This window comes from Penaeus chinensis, chromosome 2, assembly GCF_019202785.1.
Source record: "Penaeus chinensis breed Huanghai No. 1 chromosome 2, ASM1920278v2, whole genome shotgun sequence".
Lineage (NCBI taxonomy): Eukaryota > Metazoa > Arthropoda > Malacostraca > Decapoda > Penaeidae > Penaeus > Penaeus chinensis.
Genome location: NC_061820.1, coordinates 38,922,881 through 38,935,788, shown reverse-complemented (window position 1 = coordinate 38,935,788; position 12,908 = coordinate 38,922,881). Strand labels below are relative to the sequence as shown.

Genomic DNA, 12,908 nt, shown 5'->3' with positions numbered 1-12,908 from the left:
CATCGTTACTGACGACTTGTTATTTCATATCTAATTATCATTATTATTATTATAAAATCCTTGAAACTATGAAATTGACAGTTGTCCGAAGATAAGACTAAAAACAAAATTGGAGACTAAAGATCTTATATTATAAATTAAATCGAAAATACTGCAAAACAGCTACCTGAGTCGGCCAACCAGAACCCGCAGATGAACAATCAAGTGGCCTGTTGCTGCCTTTCTGCATAGCTGCCGACCTGAGTGACCTCTGACCTCGAGAGGGGGACGTTATCTCCTTGGTGAACACTCGTGAACCGCCAAACACGAGCAAGTGTCAACAAACACCTGTTAACTTTTCCCGAAGCCAAAGAGGGTTATCTCTGGTCTCGATCCCTGGATCCTTCAACGTGCAGAGTCAGAGACGATACCGATGCTGCCACCAAGATATAAAGGAAAATTCAGAATTCGGGGTTTTTATACTTACAACTCCGTTTCAGACACGACGCATAATGATAATATTTACTTGTCTATTAATGAATTATTATGAATTAGTAGAATTTGTTTTTATAATAGATAATGTGCAATGAACTCTATTCATCGTTACTGACGACTTGCTATTTAATATCTAATTATTATTATCACACATTCGCACATTGCATTCATGCACCACTTTTCAACACCACGCTTGGACCATAACCCCAAATTTGGAAACACACACATACATAATGACAAAATATATTTGTCTAATAATTAATTGATATGAATTACTAGGAAAAATAAAATTCTTATGATAGATGATGTGCAATGCACTATATTACCGATACCGATGCTGCCACCAAGATCTAAAGGAATATTTCAGAATTCGGGTTTTTTATTCTTTCAACTCCGTTTCAGACACGACGCAGCTCAATATAGTTTGTAAATCAGGTGGCTCTTTATTGTATATTAGAAATGAAGCGAAAGTGTCCTTTCATTCAAAGAAAACATATTTAACATGGATAAACAGAAAAAAAAACACTTTTTATAGTATATGTAATTTAATTTATATTTTTTCTTCTGTTTCTTTTTTGATATTCGTTTATCATTTTTCTTATTGTATTATCTCAATTATAAACATGATTGTCATGTTATATCACCTTTATTTATAACCATACACGATGTTTAATCAACCTAGCAAATTTTGTAATGGTCAGGAAGAGTTTTTTTTTTCCTAACAGAAATGAATAAGAAAAATCTCATTATGTGCATCATTGTTTGAATTAGTTCTCAGCCGATGTATAAAAAAAACAATTTTTTTTTTTTTTTAAATACGAATCGAATAATAAAATCTAAATAATCTATCAACTTTAACGAAAGTGTTATTCTAGTGTTTTGTTGCTGATCTTATGATTATAATAATGTTATTTGAACACCAATGACATTAAAAGAGACAACATTTATCGAACATAATTACGAGTTACAAAGAAGTAAATAAAGGTTTGCTGAGAAATGGTTAAGAAATGTTATAATCATCATGATAATCATCTACGTAATTGATACTATTCATTTGGGATCTGCACTCTTCATTTAACTTAATAAACATGCATTACGTAGAGTGCAGGAGGAATTGTATACAAATTTCGTCTCCAAATATCAATTAAACTACTAGAGACATACGTGATCTGAACTCTACGTTATTTAAAATCATGATAGTCATGTTATATCACTTTTATTTCTGACATTGGAAAGAGCTCTTTATCCTAATAGCTAAGAAATAAAAATTCACATCTAAAATCACATCTTTCATGTGCATCATTGCTTGAATTAGTAGTCTATGTACAAATTCTTACGACAGAATGTTTAAAGATTTAAATCAATTTCTAAATTTAATTATATTAACTCTATTTAAAGTGTTATCCTTGTCACAAAGGATATGTGAAAAAAGGTAAGAGAAAGGAAAAGAAAAACGAACGAGGAAAGATATTGTAAAACTTAACATTCTACTTTCATTTATTTTATTTTATTCTACTTTTCTCCCTCTCCCTTCTACTCCAATTCAATTACCTTCGTTGCTTGTCCACTTCATTTACTCCCTATCTATCTTCTTAATATCTTTCAGTTATTTGAAATAGCCGCAGGAAGCATGGCGATGGTTCATAATCGTATTTAATTTGATTGTAAAAGGCAGTGTTATCAAAGCAATCATTTGTAAATATGAGGAACTTTTGTTTGCTGTTAGTGCTAATAGGAAAAATAAAATAACATTCATGTTAAGGTAAAGAAAAGGGAAATACAAAATATCAGCATAGTTTTGTTTCCCGGTACGATAATGATAGAGCTAAAGTTATAATAGTAATAATAATAATAATGCGTGCATATACGCATGCACACACACAAGGATTTTCAAATTTTGAGTTATTCTTATCTAGATACGATAGAATGAGGATTTATAGATACATATTGCCCATGAGAGCCATAGAACCTATTTACCGTTGCTTTATTTATAATTTGGTCAGCATTAATCCATCAAATATGTGATGTACATTACCCGATGAAAAAGGGCAGCTAATATATCACATACTGGAAGGATATATATCACATGATGTTGAATGTGTTTATATTGTATGAAATATAATAATAATAATTATTATTATAATTAGATATTAAATAGTAAGTCGTCAGTAACGATGAATATATTGCATCGCACAAGTTTTATTAATTTGAATGTACATATATATATGTGTGTGTGTGTGTGTGTGTGTGTGTGTGTGTGTGTGTGTGTGTGTTCTCACGTACATATATATATATATATATATATATATATATATATATATATATATATATATATATTTATCACAGTTACATTTACACAGAAAATTTAAGTCTGTTATTTTCATTTTATTTTCGTTATGGTCTGTTAGGACGCATGTTTGTGAAAGTCATATTAAAGGTATATTGAGTACAACAAGAGTTCCATGATCCTTTTCACTGAATTGTTTTTTTATTATGAAGATGCCTTTGAGATGTTAAAACGACTAGTGTAACATGTTAAAAGATGAGAGGAGCTCGCAAGCTTATCAATCGTCCCGCGAAGTTAAGAAATTTCTGTTGAGTTATTCTTATAAGAGCTGCACCTTTGTAAACATTTGTAAAGATTAAAGGTGTTTTTGAAGACATTAATAAAGACATGTTGAGTACAGCAACGAATCTTATAATCCTTTTGACTGCAATGAATTCTTAATATTGGGATGCTTTAGCGATTTAAGGTAAACGACCTGTCAAGACATGTCTTTCAGATTAATATCCTTGGCCCGTATCGCATCCGGAGAGCAGCTGAGAATATCTATTTTACCCTCTTTCGGTGGCTCGTGGGTGGGCACGCTGTGTCTGGGAATGTGGATCTGGGAAGTAGGAAAAGAAGGAGGGATCCCCTGTTCTCGGAATTTGCGTATGTCAGCAGGTGGATGCATGTTTGTTTGTTTGTGTGCTTCTTCATCTTATTCTTATTCTTATTATTAGGAGGGGAGGGGAAGAGACACCCTTCAGGTGAACGTGTTAGGGATCGTGAGAGGGGCATTTATGGATTATGATGAATTAGGAGGGGTGATCACTCGGCTGTAACAGGGTCAATTATCGATTCAGTTACAACTTCAAACATGATGAATATCGTGATGCGAGGGGTGAGGGTTGTGGTGGGTGGGTGTGGGGGATACTGATGAAGGTGGGTCATCTGTAGCACCTGTCATCGGGTTGGATTGGGAGGGGTGATCACTTGTCTGTAACTGGGTCAATTATCGATCCAGTTACAAGTTTAAACATGATGGATATTGCTGTGCGGAGGAGGGTATGGGAGAGGTGGTGCTGATGGGGGTGGGGTAGGAGGGGGCAGGAGGGTCATCTGTGACACCTGACATATTGTTTTAGAGAGGAGGTGGGAAGTGTGTGTATGTGTGTGTGTGTAAACCTTCTTTCACACTAATGTACGTACGAGGGGTGGCACGTTCTGTCCAGTCGCCTGCATTGGAGGGGCTCTTCTGTAGCACACCATTAGTTTAATGATTTCCAGTTCCGATCATTGATTACGATAATCCCTTTAAATATGCCTACTTTCTGTTATGATGCACCATGTACGACCGTAAGGTGTGCATGCTAGCTATCATTAACATATATATAAATATATATATAATATATACGTGTGTGTATATACATATATATTCATATATATGTATATATATGTATATATGTGTGTTCATATATCTATATGATAGATAAATAGATAGGTAGATAGTAAATGGATATATAAATATATATACATATATATGTGTGTGTGTGTGTGTGTGTGTGTGCACGAGTGCGTGTGCGTGCGCGAGTGCATGTGTGCAAGTGCGTGCGCAAATGCGAATACTAGTGGGTGCGCGTACAAAACAGCAGATTCATCTACGCAACAAACCTTAACAAATCTACACTTATCAATAATTCCACTCTGGCACATAGTTCAGGATTCATTACGAATTCAACCCACAGTCATAGAAAATACCTGAGGTTTTAAAGCAGGAGAGGAAAGGCGAATACCACTGTTGTTGATTGTGATGACTTGATGATGACGAGATCACTATCATTATAGTACTTATAGTGATGAGTGATGTGATGTTATTAGAATGTTGGTGTTCCTTCTATGATGATGATGATGGTGATGATGATGATGATAATAATAATGATAATAATAACGATGATAATAATAATAATACTAATAATGATAATAATGACAATAACAATAGTGATAATAATAATAATAACAATAATGATAATAATAACGATGATGATGATGATGATAATAATAATAATAATAATAAGAAGAAGAAGAAGAAGAAGAAGAAGAAGAAAAAGAAGAAGAATGGTAAAGATAAATATAATGATAACAATAAAAGCGATAATGACAATGATAAAATGATAAAGATGATGATGATAATAATAATAACAATACTAATAACAATAACAGTACCATTGAAAGTCATAATAACAACAATAACAAGAAGAAGAACAACAACAGTGATAAAAGACTCGATAAAAAGAAAGAATAAGAGAAAAAGATTTGTTTTGCTATCAGATTTCCATCAATTATTTGTTTTTTGTTTCAGTGTGTGTACGTGAGTGCGTGTGTGTGTGTGTGTGTGTGTGTGTGTGTGTGTGTGTGTGTGTGCGTGTGTGGTACAGGCGGATACTTATTAATAAAAGAATTATAAATCCTTTCTGTAACTTTCTCTTTATTCTTATACTATTGTTTTTTATTATTATGTTTTAATTGGCGTTTCCTCTGATGCTTCTATCATTACATTACTGATAGAAGTCTTATTTTTTAGAAACAGCATATGTTATCAATAATAAGCGAATTCGTTTTGTAATCCAGATATTTATCATTCTGGTTAATTAAAGATCTAATTTCAGGAATATCATCTTTCTAATCTATTTATCAACGTAGCTGATCATGAATATTATCTTGCCAAACTAGACATAATGAACACGACCGCGCCCGCCCTCGCAATATCCTCACCAGCGCTGCAGAAGGAGGCGCTGAAGACGGAGGGTTTGGGCGTTAGTGCGCAGGCGCGTAGAGACTCACGACCGCCTCTCCCGCCAGCGCCAGGGCGGCCGCTACGTAGCCGAGGCCCAGCACAAAGAAGACGCCCTGCAGCTGCGTCAGCTCGAGCGGCCTCCCTCGCGTGTTGGTGAACTCGTCGTCCAGCTTCCTGCTGGGGTACTGGCGCCGGTAGAATGTGACCACCTCCTCCTTCCACTTCTGCAGGACACCGGACTCGAAGAGGCGCAGGATCACGCCGTCGAAGTTTCTCTTGAGGGGCGAGTTCTTCTGGAAGGCGAGGCCGATGCTGTAGGGCAGGAGGCACTCCGGGACGATGCGGATGGTGGTTCTGCTGCCGTAGGTGAAGCGCGCGCCCGCCTGCAGCTCCAGGTACTGCTTGTTCTCGATCAGGGCGAATTCGCCGCCCTCGACGCGGTCAAAGAGGGAGCTCAGCTCCACGTCGCTTTCGAGGACGTTCGAGAAGTCCCTCACGAGCGGGTCGATGGACGCTGAGAACTGGGTCTTCCAGAAGGCGACGCCGCCGATCCTCAGGCCGCTCTTGGAGAGCTGCTCGAGCGTGTCGACGGGCGCCGACATCTGGTTGGAGGACAGGAAGGCCACGAGGTTGGCCGAGTAGGCCGTGGCCACGATCAGGCAGAAGAGCCACACGAAGCCCACGTAGACGCGGACGGGCGGCTGCGACGGCCGTACGTGGGGCGAGCGCATGGTGAAGGCCGCCAAGATGTACAGGTAGTCGTGCACGACGCTGCGAAACTCCGAGAATTCCGGCTGCGAGGACAGCGCCACCACCGCGTACAGCAGGCCGCCGCAGACCGCCAAGGCCACGGCGATGGACGCCCAGGTGAGGCCGGTGAAGGGCAGGAGCGGCGCCTGCCAGTTGACGAGCGGCTTGGGCGCCGGGGCCACGAAGCAGCCTCGCTCGAAGTTGTAGGGCACGGAGTAGTCGACCTGCTGCCAGCGGTGCAGCTCCAGGAACATGTTGCAGGCGCCGATGTCCACCTTCTCGTAGAACACCTGCCCCACGAGGCCCAGCCACGTGCCGTTGGGCAGCTCGTAGCCCCACAGCTCGTCGTGACTCACCTCCGTGAACTCCAGGCTGAAGTTTCTGGCCCGAGCGAGCGTCTGCACGATCTGCATGTCCACGCCCAGGCGGTCCAGCACCTTCCGCGGATCGTACTTGTCGTGCTGGTACACGACGCTCGGCGGGTGCTCGAAGGTGGCGACCCGCAGCGGGAAGCCCTGCAGGTCGTCCAGCTTCTCCGGGAAGAGGTCGCGCCCCTTGAGGAACCTTCCGGCCCTCCAGGTGTCAACGAGGAACACACTGGCGTCTCCTCGAGAGAACGGCAGGTGCGTCCATGCCAGGATGTCGCCCCCTCGCCCGCGCTGGAGGACGAGAAGGTTTTCGGTCTTCCTGAAGTTGTAGAGGCCGGCGACCTCGGAGGGGAGCAGCGCCCCCTCGCCCTCCCCGAGAAGAAGAACCATGTGGAAGGCATGGTAGTTCCAGTAAGGATGCGGGTCGTGGCTGTGGGGGTCGTGGTCGTGGAAGTGACTGACATCCGCGTGGCGCAAAAGGGCGTCTCCCTTGACCAGGACGAAGATGTAGGCGTCGCAGAAAGCCCTCGACCACGTGGACCTCGAAGACAAAACCTCCTCCTCCAGGGTGAACACCTGCAATTACACGGCGAAACTTAGGTGGTTGATTGGTTTCTGGAGCAAGGGAGATTTTGGGATATTTCAGCCACTCGGAAGGGAAAGGAATGCCGAGAAAAAGTGATGTTACATTTTTTTCGAGGATTATAAGGATAAGGCGCTGCATTTTCATATAAAGCTTGAACTAACAGACGTATGAAAAAGCATGATTGAAACATATAAGAAAATTACATACATTCAATTACTTATACTGAAAGAGAGAGAGAGAGAGAGAGTAGCATATACATGTAAATATAAAAAGAAAGATATGCACCCTTAGCTCAAAAGAAACGAGTTAGTAAAATATATTATAAGGATATGAAAATCATATACACACATACTCACATTCAAAGGAAATAAAATATATTAATCTGTTATAGATATATAAACAGCTTTAGAGAAAACCAATGATCCTTCCATACGGTACTGAAAAAAAAAATCCAGTATCTCTGATAATTATAATTATTCTCAAGACGAAGTGCATTTATCAGTCGTCTTATATTACGCGTAATTGACTTGTTATAACTAAAAGATGGATTAACTGCTGCATGTTTTATGAGGCACAATGTTTTGGTGTAAGAAAATTCGAAAAAAATGCTCATCAGGAAATTCAATGGAGAAAGAGTAACAGACATTCAGAGACACAAAGAGAGAGAGAGAGAGAGAGAGGGGGAGAGAGAGAGAGAGAGAGAGAGAGAGAGAGAGAGAGAGAGAGAGAGAGAGAGAGGGAGGGAGGGAGGGAGGGAGGGAGGGAGGAAGAGAGAGAGAGAGAGAGAGAGAGAGAGAGAGAGAGAGTGAGTGAGTGAGTGAGAGAGAGAGAGAGAGAGAGAGAGAGAGAGAGAGAGAGAGAGAGAGAGAAGGGGAGAGAGAGAGAGAGAGAGAGAGAGAGAGAGAGAGAGAGAGAGGGAGAGGGAGAGAGACAGAGACAGAGAGATAGAGAGAGAAAGCGAGAAAAAAACAAGAAAAGACACAGAAAAAGAAAGAGAGAAACAACAAAAGATCAAGAGAAAGAAACAGCGAAAGCGAGCCAGAACCGAAAGAGAGAGCGAAAAAAAAGAAAGAGAGAGAGACAAAAAAGAAAGAGAGAGATACAAAGGTCGCTGACTCAACTAACCGAAGAACGGCGTACATTGAGGGAAGGATATTTAGCAAGGCATGTCGTAACGAAGGGACAGCGAGACCATTTCTTTCTCAACCCAGAGTCTGTTCGAGAAGCAGGGTATAGTAGTGTCTTAAGATTAAATTAATTTTGCCTTGATTGCTTCCTGGGCGGTCTGTTCATACGTGTAGATGTCTATCTGTTTTGTATATCTATCCGTCGTCTATTTGTCTAAAAATCCACATATCTGTGTATCTGTCTTTTTATATCTCTTTCTCTCTCTCTACAAATAGATAGATAGACAGACAGACATACAGACACAGAGAGAGAGAGAGAGAGAGAGAGAGAGAGAGAGAGAGAGAGAGAGAGAGAGATACAGACAGACAACCAGACAGACAGACAAACAGACAAACAGACAGACAGACAGACAATCAAACAACACAGACAAACAGAAAAAAAAAATAATTACCTGAAAAAAAAAATGAAAAAGAGTAAGAAAAAGAGAGCAAACAGCTCTCGAGGCAACCGGTTCGAGCTCGTTTGAAGGTCAAACCGAAGACTAAGTCACGGTCAAATGCACGAACACGTCCACCACCCCTGTCATAACTACATCGGACCTGCCTACACCCGCATACCCGCATACCCACAGACATATAGACATACATACATGGTGACAGAGAGAGACATACTTACTTACAGATATACGTACATACAGACTTACAGACAGACAGCTACGTACTTACATACATACATTCATACATACTTGCAAATGTGAATTATATAAATATACATATATAAATATATACATAGATACATACTTACATATATGCAAAATGCATGCATACATATATACACATACATACATACATATTTACATACCTACAAACGAACATACATACAAACTTACACAAACACACACAATACACACAAACAAACACAAACACACACGCAGACACACACATACATACTCTCACACACACACACACACACACACACAAAGAGGAATCTATTCTCAGTACATACCCCCTCCCCCCTCCCCCCCCCCTCCCCCCCCGATTGCGTGTCACTCGGTCATACAAAATAAAAAAAAAAATGCTCCTAAAAACAAGGAAAAAAATATCAGACAAAAAAAAAAAGTCTTAAAAAAAACAAAGGAAAAAAATCAGGCAATCATGTTTCCTAATAATGATGACGATATGATGACGATATGAGATGGTAGTGGTAGTGATGATAATGAGGGTGGTAATAGTGAAAAGGGATGGTAGTAATGATGGTAATGATGATAGTAATAATGATAATGATGATAACAATAATGTTAATAATAATAGTGATAATGATAATGATAATGACGATAATTATGATGGTAATGATGATGATACTAATGAAAAAATATAACATAATAATAATGATAATGATAATAAGAAAGATAATAATACTGATAACAACAACAACAATAATAATAATAATAATGATAATAATAATAAAAATAGTAATGATAATGATAATAATGAAAATAAAAATACAATAATAATAATAATGATAATAAAAATACAATAATAATAATAATAACAATGATGATAATAATGATGATGATGACAGCAATAATAATGATAATAATAATAGTAACAATAATGATAACAACAGTAGTAGTAATAATAGTAATATCAATAATAATAATAATAATAATAATAATAATAATAATAATAATAATAATAATAATAATAACAATAACAATAATAATAATAATAATAATAATAATAATAATAATAATAATAATAATAATAATAGCAACAATAATAATAATAATAATATTGTGACAGTAACAATAATGATAATTATAATAATAACGATAATGATAATAACAATAATAATGACTATAACAATAATGATAATAATGATGATAAAGATAATAACAATAACAATAATTATGATAGAAACAACAATAACATAAAAAAATCATACATAACAACAGCAAACGAACCAACAAAAAACAAACAAAAATACTAACAACCATACAAACAAACAAACGCATTTTAAAATCTCCTCAACCCATAACATGCAAATTGTCATCAACGTGGTAAGTCACTTCGCACGCTTTCGAACACGCTCTCTCTCTCCCGTCTTGGTCCCTCGTCTTTTTTCTCAACGAACATTTCTTAGAACGGAGATTCCATTAGCTTCCTCTTGGCTTCGGATTAGATTAATTAAGGAATTTCGCTGGCTGAGGAGTTAAGTTGTGGCATGATAGGGATGAAGATTCAAGTTGATGTTTAGGTTTTATTATTATTATTATTATTATTATTATTATTATTATTATTATTATTATTATTATTATCATCATCATCATTTTTATCATTATCACCATCATGATTATCATTATCATTATCATTATCATTATCATTATCATTATCATTTTCATTATAATCATATAATTATTATTCATGATTATTATTATCATTATTATTATTATTATCATCATAACTGTCATCGTTATTATAATCTCAAACCTCTTCTGGTCCTCTGTTTCCATAACGTATTTATGAACCCTTATTTCAGTAATTTTATCTTTAGAATTCATCCTAATTCTAGAAATCGCTATGAATTCCCTAAACCTGAATAATGAAGTATACTAAGCACCTCCTCGGAAGTTAACAAAACTCTTTTATCAAATTATCTTTTGAAACATCTAATTAACGAGGTAACTGCATCTGGCAGAACTTCACTACTCTCGCCTTGCATAACTTCCTCTGTATTTTAGTAAATCTGAGTCTCCTGAACCTCTGTATTAAATTCTCACCCAACTAAATTATTTTAATAACTCCCCCCAGCGAAAAAATATCGTCATTGACAAAATATTCTAATGGCAAAACATCTTATATTTATCAAATGCGATTGTTTTGGCCTCTTGTCTCGTGACGTCACAACAGCCCGTCGGAAACAAATCTCATCCAAAGTAGGTATTTTATTGTGATTTTTGGTCATTCCTTGTGAATTTAGCCTAAGAATTCCTCATTTTTTATCTCAAGACCTGTTTATTTTATTTAATACATTTGTACAAATACGAAGACTTATCATTGGTGAGTTGTGTCGATAATGCTTACGCTAAAGTTCTTTGTTCGATTACATGGTGGTTATTTACTGTTGTTTTAGTGTTTGTTGTTGTTGTTGTAGTTATTGTGTTTACTATTGCTGTTTTTGTGTTTGTTGTTGTAGTTGTGTTTACTGTTGTTATTTTTGTGTGTTTGTTGTCGTTGTAGTTATTGTGTTTACTGTTGTTGTTTTGGTGTGTTTGTCGTCGTTGTTGTAGTTATGTGTTTACTGTTGTTGTTTGTGTGTGTTTGTTGTCGTTGTTGTAGTTGTGTTTACTGTTGTTTTTGTGTTTGTTGTTGTAGTGATTGTGTTTACTGTTGTTGTTTCTGTGTGTTTGTTGTCGTTGTTGTAGTCATTGTGTTTACTGTTGTTTTTGTGTTTGTTGTTGTCGTTGTTGTAGTTGTCTTTGCTGTTGTTTTTGTGTTTGTTATTTTCGTTGTTGTAGTTGTGTTTACTGTTGTTTTTGTGTGTTTGTTGACTGTAAAGTGCTTTTAGTAACGTTTTTCGCCCAAAAGAAGAGAATCGTTTAATAATTTCCTTTTTCTTTACTTTCTTTTTGTGTGAGATTCTTAGTCGTAGGATTCTCAGTATAGATCATAAAATCACTCGTATAAGGATTCTCATAAACCCTATTGATACGCTTTTGTCCTATAAGTATGTTTGTATGTATATGTATATATATATTTATATTTATATTTATATTTATATTTATATTTATATTTATATTTATATTTATATACATACATACATACATACATACATACATATATTTTTTTCTTTCTTCCTGTCTTTTCTTTTCTTTTTCTTTTTGTCATTATTCATGTCAAGGATCAGCAACCGTTTGAATCCAGTCTGGCGGCGTTCAGTTTATGATATATTTACAAAAGTCTTAGAAGATAATATGTGCATTGTATTAAATAAAGTTGAGATAAATCATACTAAAGAAAAAATCAAAGAACACGCGTGAAGCAATACGAATTATCATCACATTCTCCCCTTCGCATTCAATTCATTATTTTTTTTTTATTCATTAATTAAAACATATAATTCATCACTCAATAAATCTGATTCATTATCAAATTTGATTCACTATATCAATAAATTTGTTTGATCAATAAATATGATTCAGTAATATATTTTATTCCTTAATCAATTTCTTTTATCTTCCCACAATGACGAGCCGAGAGCAAGCGCTTGTTGTGTCAAGGTCAGCACGCGTACCTAGGATTGCTAACACCCGACCCGTGTTATGTAACTTTAATATAAACATTGTGTACCGCGGCATCACCTCTCCAACACTGAAAGTTTCCCCATCGTATATTTCAAGGAACAGTTTGCAATAACAGTGAAGAACTGATACAAAATATTAGAAAGCGTAACATCAGCAGAAGAAAAGTTAGAACAGCTGAAAGAATGTGTCGAGAACGCACTATGTGAAGTGGTACCAAAAGTTCAGAAGAACATAAAAAA

General features: G+C 37.0%; 1 protein-coding gene across 1 annotated transcript; it reads right to left on the bottom strand.

Annotated features, from left to right (window-relative positions):
- Window positions 1-3,239: 3,239 nt before the first annotated feature.
- Window positions 3,240-9,001, bottom strand: LOC125034871 (glutamate receptor ionotropic, delta-1-like). Its single transcript, XM_047626922.1, has 4 exons — window positions 8,860-9,001; window positions 8,364-8,452; window positions 5,582-7,228; window positions 3,240-3,362 (listed from the first exon to the last, which is right to left on the bottom strand). The coding sequence occupies exons 1-4, from the start codon at window positions 8,999-9,001 to the stop codon at window positions 3,240-3,242; spliced, it is 2,001 nt and encodes a 666-aa protein (XP_047482878.1).
- Window positions 9,002-12,908: the final 3,907 nt, after the last annotated feature.

Coding starts and splice junctions, on each gene's coding strand:
- LOC125034871 (XM_047626922.1), bottom strand. CDS start 9,001: ATGTCTGTGGGTATGCGGGTATGCGGGTGTAGGCAGGTCCGATGTAGT. Junction 7,229..8,363: donor TCAATGTACGCCGTTCTTCG/GTTAGTTGAGTC, acceptor GTGTAATTGCAG/GTGTTCACCCTGGAGGAGGA. Junction 3,363..5,581: donor CGCTGGCGGGAGAGGCGGTC/GTGAGTCTCTAC, acceptor CCTACTTCCCAG/ATCCACATTCCCAGACACAG.